Genomic DNA, 10,785 nt, shown 5'->3' with positions numbered 1-10,785 from the left:
TATCGCTATTAACATTATTATCGTTATTATTATTATTTTCGTTATTATTATTATCCCCTGTGGGTAGGGGGAAGTAGAATACTCCCACAGTACTCCCTGCTTGTCGTATGAGGCGACTGAAAGAGACTGTGTGAATGGCGTGTGAATGTTATTGTACGGCTATTCATACCTTTGTTCTTCTTTTGTATCCTTTTCTATTCTTTCTCTCACTCTCAGGCTTCCTTCCGTTCCTTTCCTTTCCTTTGGGGAGCTTGCCTCCCAATAATATATTTCGTATGATGGATAGTACAGAAAATAGCAAAAGCGGGCGTGGGAGGGACACCCACACCACTGCGGTGTCAGGTGGTGTTAGGCCAGGCCATCCGCCGTCGTCATTCAGCAACTGCCAGGAGCTTGGGGTAGGCAACCTGGCCCCAGCTCTGGATATTGCAACAGGAAGCACACGACAGGTAGGCGACCTGGCCTGCGGTGTCTATATCACAAGAAAAGGTACGATATGAAGAAAGCCACTTAGTGGAGTGGCTATTGGCTGCCAGGGCCGTTGATAGCACACGGTTCCCGGCCTGACGTCACCTATCCAGCCTGCGATGGGGACACCACAAGATGTAGAGAGTGAGAAACTCGCGCAAGCGAAAGTTCTCCTTACCAAAATGAAGGTGGCTGTTACTAGACAGTCTAACGTAAACAACGCTATTAAGTAAGGGCTTCCAGAACTGGAGGACATCATAGACAGTCTCGAGTTCACTTATAAATTTCGAACAAAGTCCATAACAAGCGAGGACCTTCGCCCGAGTTTCTCAGAGCCCTGGGGCAAATTCTATAACTGATGCTGGCTCAATTAAGAGAATAGCCACAAGCCCGCCGCAGTTGCCTGAAGAGAGCCTCAAAAGACCGATGCAAGAGACGACGACGTCCGATGCCACCACGTAGACGGAGTTCGAGAAGAAGAGAAAAAATAAGGAAAAAACAGCGAAGAAGGCGGCGGAACATCCACAGCAAGAGAAAAAGAAGCCGATCAAATCGAAGGATAGGCCGAGAAATAAAACGTGGCCGGACGCGATCCTCCTGAAACCTCCGTAAGGTTAATCTTACACAGACATAGAAGGAGCCATCCAACAGCGCTTCAAGACTAGCGCCGAAGAGGTAGACGTTAGATCGGCCCGGCAGACCAGAACGGGAGGGGTTCTCCTCGAACTGAAAAATACCATTGCGCATATCAGGGCCTCATTCGCAGAAACCCTAAGGAAAAGAAGTAGGAGAAACGATCAGCATCACGGAACAGGTCCCTAGAGCTACGCTGGAGAGAGGGGACTGCGATTGCTGCGCATCGTTGGTGGAAGTCGAGGAGACCCTAAATAGGACCATGCCAGAGTACTCGGGGAAACTTGAAGATAGATTGATTAACCCCAACGCGAGACAACAACGCCTGGCCCTCGTCAAAATAGAAGAAGAAGCAGCTAAGAAGCTTTCAAAGGCCGGACAAGTGCTGGTCGTCTTCGTCAGCTACAGGATCAGGTGAAGAACAGAAGTGAGGCGATGCTACCACTGTTTCGATTATGGTCACTATAACGCCTCGTGCAAAGGCCCTGACCGCAGAAAATTTTGCTATTTCTCCGGCGAGCATAAGATCAAAAATTGCTAGGTCAGTGAGGCTTCTTACTACCTGTGCTACCATAACGTAGATGTACCTAAGAAGCACCTAGCGGGATCAAGGTCCTGCAAAGCTTTCCTGGAATCCCATGAAACAGCCAACAAGAAGAAACAAGGATGAGAGTAATTCAGGGCAATCTTAAAAGAAGCAGGGCGGCACACCACCTTCTAACCCAGCTCTGCTCCTAAAAACAAGCTAATATAGTTTTAATCAGCGAACAGTACCAGGACAGAGCAAGAATAAGATGGTACGTACACGAATTGGGCACCGCGGCCATCTGGATCCCGGATCCACGACAAATACATCTGTCAGATCAAAGATACGGACGCGGTTACAATTGGGTGAGACATAACTCCACGACTTATTTCAAAGTATATCTCTCCCTGAACGTCCTGAAAAACGGCTTCCAGACCAACCTGGACGATCTAGAAGACGCAATCCGGGAAATTCAAGGGGATCTCATTGTGACTGGAGACCTCAATGCCAAATCTCTCGAATGGGGGGAAGCCAGGCCGGACTCCAGAGGAAGACGAATCATGGAGGTGGCGTCGAGACTATAGCTATCAGTACTCAGCACATGATCGACGCCAACCTTCGTAGGCAGGGCTACAGAATGACGATCCCGGACGTACCTTTAACCAACGAACAACTTGTGGCAAGAGTCGCAGGCAGGCGGGAAATTGAGGATTATACCGGGAACGAACATCAGTACATCCTATTCGATGTACACGATGGGAGGCCAGCCGTGATAAGTGTCGAACGACCTCCCATCGGTGGACCATTGCAAGAATGTATCGAGAGAGTATGTCCTCGGTCATAGATGAAGGTTGGAGATACCATCAATTTGTTTCCGCGCGTTTAACGCCACCTGCACAAACAAGGATGGTTACTGCAATAACTATGCAGCTCATCCAAAAGGCTTGCGCGATATCGGTGCCAAAAAAGAGAACAAAACGGCAGAGGCATCCTGCATACTGTTGGATGAGCGAGATCGCAGATCTTCGTAAGAAGTGCTTAAGGTTTTGCCGTTTAGCACAACGAGCGAAGGGACGCGACCTCGACGCTGCTCCCTTGGTTGCAGAGTATCAAGCGGCCAAAATGTCTTTGAAGAGGGCCATCAAGGTCAGTCAACGTCGTTGCTGGAAGGAGCTGTGCCAGAATGTCGATCGGTTTCCGTGAGGATTAGGGTACTAGATCGTCACTCGAAAGCTGGGGACTTGTACGCAAGGGATCCCTCAGGATGCGAGGACGTTGGAATACATTGTGCATACTCTATTCCCCTCACAGCCGAAGAGAGTAATTAGCAGGGCTGCGCCTGGCATAATCGAAGCGCCACAATTTACAGAATAAGAGCCGCATCTTTTCACATTCTATGCGGAATAAGAAATCTCTAGGCCCTGACGGTCTTCCATCGGAAATAATTAAAACCGACGCGCAGAGTCACTCTGAGCTCTTGCTGAAGATGTACAACATTTGCCTCAGGTGGAGCATCTTCCCCGCCCCGTGGAAGAAAGCGAGGCTTGTGCCCATCAGCAAGGGCAATGGTCCAGCAGAGGCAGCTTCGTCATACAGGCCTATTTCTATGCTCGATACGGCTGGCAAGCAACTGGAGAAGCTGCTTATGCCATGACTGCACGCAACCGTGAGGGCATCGAGGGATCTTGTCGCCCACCAGTATGGATTTCTATCCGGCCTCTCCACCAGCCTCGCAGTCACGGCCGCCAAAATGACGGAGCGAGGGATTTACCATTCCAGCACTTCGTATCTGCTGGCCTCCTTAAACATGAGAAATGCCTTGAACTCCCTCAGGTGAGACTTGGCATTGGAAGCGCTCGAACGTAACTTCAGTGTCCCGTAGTACCTACTCCGATTTCTCGGGGACTACTTGAACAAGTGCTTCCTAGAATACAATACAGGCAATTTTCCGAGTAGCTTAGAGTTGACATCGGGGACAGACCAGGGCCCCATACTGGGACCGGATATCTGGAATATTTTCTAAGACGGAATCCTTCGTTTGGTAGTCCCTGAATGTGCTTTCTTCGTTGGGTACGCAGATGACATTGCAGTTGTCATAACTGCAAGAGACATGGAGGGTGCACAGCTGCTGCTCTTCCAGGTCATACGCAGAGTTATTTTCTGGATTGCAGACCACGAGCTATCCGTAGCAGTGCAGAAGCCAGAGATCGTGCTACTTACGAAGAAGCACATCAACACCTTGCGCAGCTTCATCTTAGGAGAAGCGGCGGTCCAGACTAAGTCGGCTGTCAAACACTTAGGTAGAACGCTCGACAACAAGCTCAATATCGGACAGCACATAATTAGAGAAACCGACAAGGCGGTAAAAGTAATAGCCTCGCTTGGTACACTCATGGCCAACGTCAACGTTCCCCGATCGTGCATGAGGCGTCTACTGAGGTGCGCTACTGAAGCAGTGTTGCTGTATGGCGTGGAGGTCTGTGCCGAAGTACTGCGTTACGAGACATACCTCAAGCGCATAGCTGCGGCACAGAAGAGGGGCGCTCTCCAAATCTCGTGCTCCTACTGCACGGTCTCTGAGTCCGCGGTAGTAGAGATTACGGGGTTAATCCCAAACAATCTACTAGACCAGGGGGAGACAATTTGTCCACCAACAAATGCCCTTTCTGGGAAAGGATGAGGCAGCAAGGTTCGCCAAGTCTAGCAATTTCAAGACCTGGCAACATAGATGAGAACGATAGCATAGGGGCAGTTGACCATCCGACTCATCAGTCTGCTAGACAGCTGGCTAAACCGGGACCTGGGGAGATCGACTTCTACCTCACCCATTTCTTGACAGTGCATGGACTCTTCTGCTCCTACCTTGCAGAAATGAGGAATGTTGCAGACGGCAACTGTCCCAATGGCGACTGTACCATCAACGACGCCTACCACACATTCTTCAAATATGCCCGTTGGAGCGACGAACGTGTCGCCTTGGAGCAAGACCTCGGTGTAATCTCTTCGGGCAACGTTGTCAAAAAAATGCTCCGAGTTCTGGGGGAGTGGAACAAAGTGGCCCGGTACGTCAGGGCCATCGCTATTATCGTTAATATCGATGTTATCGTTATTATCCTTATTTTCGTTATTATTATTCTTGTTGTTCTAATCGTTACTATTATTATTATCGTCATTATTACCCTTATTTTTATAATTATCATTATTATTACTACTACTATTATTATTGTAACTATCGTTATTATTATCGTTATTATATTTATTATCGATATTATTATTATTTCTATAATTATTATTATTATCACTTTTGTTACTATAATTATCGTTATTATTATCGTTATTATCGTTATTATCGTTATGTTTATTATTATCATTATTATTATCGTAATTAATTTTATTACAATTATTACCTTTAATATCGGTATTACCATTATTATTTTTAATATCGATATTATTATCGTTAATTTCGATATAACCGTTATTATTGTTATTATCGTTATCATTAAATTTTTTATGGTTATTATCGTCATTAACTTTATTATCGTTATTATCGATGTTATCCGTAATAATATTATTATCGTTCGAAATATAATTATTATTATTATTATTGTTATTAGTACCATTAATATCGTTATTATCGTTTTTGATTTTAATATCGGTATTATCGTTATTATCGTCATGATTACCGTTATTACTGTTATGATGTTTATTATTACTGATATAATCGTTTTTATCGCTTTTATTATGGTTGCTATCGTTATTATCGTTATTATTATTATTATCGTCATTATCACTAATGTTATTGTTATCTTTATTACCTTTATTAACGTTATTATTTATTATATCGCTATTATTACCGTTATTACCGTCATGAACATTATTATCATTACTTTCGTTGTTGTCGTTATTATCGTCATTATCATTACTAACGTTGTTATCGTTGTTAACTTTCTTTTCACTATTATTGATATTATCGGTTTTTTCTATATTATTATAATTATTGTTATTATTATCGTTATTATCGTTATTATGATAATTATCGTTATTGTTATCGTTATTAACGTTATAATTGTTATTAATAGTATTACTTTTATTATTCTTTTTATTAACGTTATTTTCGTTACTATTATGATTATAGTTATTATCGTTTTCACCGTTATTATGGTAATTATCGTCATTATCGTTTTAATCATTAATTTCGTTGTTATTGCTATTAATGTATTAATCGTTATTATCGTCGTAATCGTTATTATCGTTATTTATATTATTATCGGAGTTAATATTATCAATATTAATTATATTATTATTTTTATTATTATAATTAATAATAATAATAATAATAATAATAATAATAATAATAATAATAATAATAACAAGGATAATAATGATAATTACGATAATATCGATAATAACAATAATGATAATAATAATAATAACGATAATAGTGATAATAACGATAATAATAATAGTAATAACATTAAAAACAATAACAACCATAATAATAATAATAATAATAACATCACAAACAATAATATCGATAATAACGTTAATCACGATAATAATTATAACAATAATATCGATAATAACGACAAGTAATATAATACTATTAACAATAATATCGATGATAACGATAATAACGATAATTATAATAATTATATATCGATAATAAGGATTATAACGATAAGAACGAACTTAACTAAAAAAAAGTAAATAACGGCAATGATTATAATAATAATAACGATAATGACTATAATAACGATTATAATAATAACGATAGTAAAGATATTAGTAATATAGTCGTATTTATCGCAACTATTATTAATATTATTATTATTATCGTTGATAACGTTATTATCGTTATTATAGATATTGTTAGCATTATGACCGTTATTATCGTTTTAATCGTTATTATTATCGTTTTAAACTTTATAATCGTTATTATTATTATTCTCGTTATTACGTATCTTATCGCTACAATTATCGCTATTATCGTCATTATCGCTATTACCAAAAATATTGTTATTTCACATTTTTATTAGAAATCGTGGAGTGTCCTAAAGAGGACCCAGGCAGGCTGCGCGGGGTAACTCGAGGATAAAATGACGAACCCAACGCGAGACAACAACGCCTGGCCCTCGTCAGAATTGAGGTAAATATTTTAAAGGCCGACCGAATGCTGGTCGGCATTGTCAGCTGTAGGGTCAGGCGAAGGGCGGAAGTGAGGCGATGTTACCGCTGTCTCGACTGTGGTCACTATAACGCCTCGTGCAAGAGCCCCGATCGCAATTAGTTTTACTATTTCTGCGGCAGTACGGGGCAAAAGATCAAAAACTGCAAGGTCAGCGAGCCTTCTTGCTTCTTGTGCTCAAAAAACGTTGATGAACTTAAGAAGCACCTGGCGGTATCAAGGGCTTGCAAATCTTACCAGGAGACCCTTGCAACAGCCAACAAGAAGAAGAAAGGATGAGAGTACTTCATGGTAACCTCAATAGGAACAGGTCGGAGCACCACCTTCTCACCCAGCTCTACTCCGAGAGCAAAGAAAATATTTTCCTAATCAGCGAACAGTTCCAGGTCAGAGCGGGGATAGGATAGTATGCAAACGAAATGGTCTCCGTGCCCATCTGGATCCCAGATCCCCGACAAATACATGTGTCGGATCAAGGATCCAGACATGGTTACGTTTAGGTGAGATATAACTCGATGACTTATGTCTGCGTATATCTTACCCCGCACTGCAAGATAGACGTCTTCCCGACAAAACTGGACGATCTGGAAGGCGCGTTGCGGAAAATGCAAGGGGACCTCATTCTTACTAGAGACCTCAATAACAAAGCTCTCGAATGCGTGGAGGCCAGGCCGGACTCAAGAGGAAGACGAATCATGGATGTGGCTTCGAGACTACAGCTATCAGTATTCAACACAGGCTCGACACCAACCTTCCGAAGGCCGGACTACAGAGAAACGATCACGGACGTCTCTCTAGCCAACGAACACCTTGTGGCAAGAGTCGCAGGCTGGCGGGTAATTGAGGTTTATACCCAGAGCGACCATCAGTACATCAGAGGCCAGCCGTGACAAGTACAGAACGATCCCCCCGATGGAATATTGCAAGAATGGATCGAAAGAAGCTATTTTCGGTCATTTATGAAGGTTTGTGATCCCATTAAATTGCCTCCGCGAGTCTATCGCCATCTGCATAAGCCAGGATGATTACTGCAGCAACTGCTCATCCAAAAGCCTTGTGCGAAAGTGGTGCCAAGAAGAGCACGAAACGGCAAAGGCGTCCTGCATACTGGTGGAAAACGAGATCGTAGATCTTCGTAAGAGGTGCTTAAGGCTTCGCCGTTTGGCACTACGAGCGAAGTGACGTGACCTCGAGGCTGCTTTCTTGCCTGTAGAGTATTAAGCGGCCAAAAAATTTTGAAGAGGACCATCAAGGTCAGTCAACGATGATGCTGGAAGGAGCTGATGGCAGCAGTCAAGGCGGCAAAATTAGTAGCAACGCTGGACAGACTCATGGTCAATGTCTACGGTCCCCGACCGTGCATTAGGCGACTACTTATGCCTGCCGCCGAAGTAGTGATGCTGTACGGCACGGAAGTATGGGCCGTGGTACTGCGAAATGAGAAATATCGCAAGCGCATAGCCGCGTTACAGAGGAGGGGCGCTCTCCGAATCGCTTGCTCCTAGCGCACGGTCTCAGAGCCCGCAGTGATATTTGTCGCCGGGGTAATCCCGTTTGACCTACTAGCCAAGGAGAGACAATTCGTCCATCAGCAGAAGCCCGTTCTGGGGAAGGAGGAGGTATTAAAGAACGCCTGGTGTAATTGCATCGAAGCCTGGAAAAGCAGATGGGAGCAGGAACCTAGGGGCAGATGGACTGCCCGACTCATCAGTCGATTAGATAACTGGATAAATCGAGAGGTGCAAGATGTCGATTTCTACCTTACCCAATTCTTGACAGGCCATGGCCTGTTCCGCTCCTACCTCGCAATAATGAGGAATGTAGCAGACGGCAACTGCCACTATGGGGACTCGATCAAAGACGATGCTCACCACACGTTCTTCATATGTACCCAGTGGAGCGCGAACGACTTACCTTGGAGCAGGACGTCGGAGACATCTCGCTGAACAACGTTGTCGAGAAAATGCTGAGAGGACTGAAGGATTAGAACAAGGTGGCCTGGTACACGGGGGCAATTTTACGAAAGAGAGGAAGGAGATGGGCTTCCCATAGACGTGCCGCCAACGTTGTTCCAGGTTCCTGCCACGTAGAGCCGAAGAGGAAGTCCAGTTAAGGCGCATGATGCATCGGGGCTATCCTGATGTAATGTCACTTTGTGTTGCCTGGATGATTTCACTATGCCACTAGGATAGATATGTGTTTAGTCGGTAGTGCGTATTCCAACGGTGAGCCCGACACTCCAGGGACTTTAACAGGGGACCCAATTGGTGAAGGGTTCCTCTATTGGGCAGGGTCCCAGGGTCAGTGCGTTAAATTCTCAGACCATCAAAAAAAAGTAATATATTTAATAAAGTTATTATCGTTATTATCGATATTTTCGCTATTATCGTTATTATTATTTTTATGGTTATTAATATTATTATTATTATTATGGTTATTAATATTGTTATTATTATTATTTTTATTTTTTATAATTATCGATATGATTAACTTTAATATAGAAATAATCGTTATTATAATATTTATTAAAGTTATTATCGTTATTATCGTTATTTTTCTAGTTATTATCGTTATTATTATCGTTATAATCTTTATTATCGTTATTATTATTATTATCGTTATTATCGTTACTATCGTTGTTATCGTTGTTATTTTTAATAATATAATTATATTTATATATATTATTATTATTAATATTATAGATAATAACATTATTACCATAATTATTATCAATATCTTCAATAACGTTATTATTAATATTATACTTATTATTATAACTATTATTATTATTATTATTATTACCGTTAATATTATCGTTCTTATCGTTATTATGGATATTATCGTCAGAAGTATTATTATTATTATTATAACAGTTAATAACGCTATTGTAGTTATTATCCTCATTATCGTTATTTGTATTTATATTCTTGTCATCATTATGATCGTTATTACCGTTATTATCTTTAATTACTTAATTATCATTATTTTTATTATTATAAATGTGATTATCTTTATTATCGTTATTATTGTTAGTAATACCGTTTTATCGTTATTATCGTTAATATCGTTAAAGATATCGTCATTTCCATTATCATAATTATTATTATTAATATAGTTATTATTGTTTTATCGTTATTATCGTTAAAGTTATCGTAATATTCGTTATCATTATTATTGTTATTAATTAAGTTTTTATTGTTTTATCGTTATTATCGTTGTTATTACAGTTATTATCGTTATAAACGTTATTACTATTTTCATCATTTTTATAGATATTATCTTTATTTTTATTATTATCTTTATTATATGGTAATTAAAGTTATTAACATTATTATCGTTATTATCATTATCATCGTTGTTGTCATTAATAATATTATTATCGTTATGAATATTATTATTATTATTACTATAGATGTTATTATTATCGTTTGTTATTTTTATTATAATAATAATTATTATTATTATTATTAATATTATCGTTGTTTACGTTATTACCGTAATTATCGTTAGTTTCGTTTTCTATGATATTATTAATGATATAGTTGTTATTATTACTAATATTATCATTTTTTTATTATTGTTACTATTCTCGTTCTTTCGTTATTATCGTTATAATCGTTATTATTATTATTATTATTATCGTTAATATCGCTTCTTGTAGTTACTATCCTTATTATCGTAATTAATTTTATTACCATTATTGTCGTTATAATCGTTATTATCGTGATTATTAATATTATCGATATTGTTATCGTTATTTTTACCTTTATTACGTTTATTATATTTATTAACGTTATTATTGTTGTAACCGTTAATAATACTATTATCGTTATAAATATTATGATTATTATTACTATTATTATTAATATTATTATCGTTATTAATATCGTTATTATAATCGTTATTATCGTTATTATCGTCATTATAATAATCGTTATTATTATGGTTATTATCGTTATTACTACCGTATTAT

At 39.6% G+C, this 10,785-nt stretch overlaps 1 protein-coding gene across 1 annotated transcript; it reads left to right on the top strand.

The window, feature by feature from the left end:
* The first annotated feature begins 8,095 nt into the window (after positions 1-8,095).
* Positions 8,096-8,758, top strand: LOC124431205. The gene is made up of 2 exons (XM_046978810.1): positions 8,096-8,239; positions 8,318-8,758. Exons 1-2 carry the CDS (start codon positions 8,096-8,098, stop codon positions 8,756-8,758), a joined length of 585 nt encoding a protein of 194 aa, XP_046834766.1.
* Positions 8,759-10,785: the final 2,027 nt, after the last annotated feature.

Source organism: Vespa crabro, chromosome 20 (genome assembly GCF_910589235.1).
Source record: "Vespa crabro chromosome 20, iyVesCrab1.2, whole genome shotgun sequence".
Classification (NCBI taxonomy): Eukaryota; Metazoa; Arthropoda; class Insecta; order Hymenoptera; family Vespidae; genus Vespa; species Vespa crabro.
The sequence above is the reverse complement of the archived record's forward strand: the minus strand, read 5'-3'. Positions and strand labels throughout refer to the sequence as shown.

What these genes read in the sequence shown, in the direction of transcription:
- LOC124431205 (XM_046978810.1), top strand. Translation starts at nt 8,096, where the DNA reads ATGGCAGCAGTCAAGGCGGCAAAATTAGTAGCAACGCTGGACAGACTC. An exon ending in GCACGGAAGTATGGGCCGTG is followed by an intron (nt 8,240 to 8,317) that starts GTACTGCGAAAT and finishes GCTTGCTCCTAG; the next exon opens with CGCACGGTCTCAGAGCCCGC.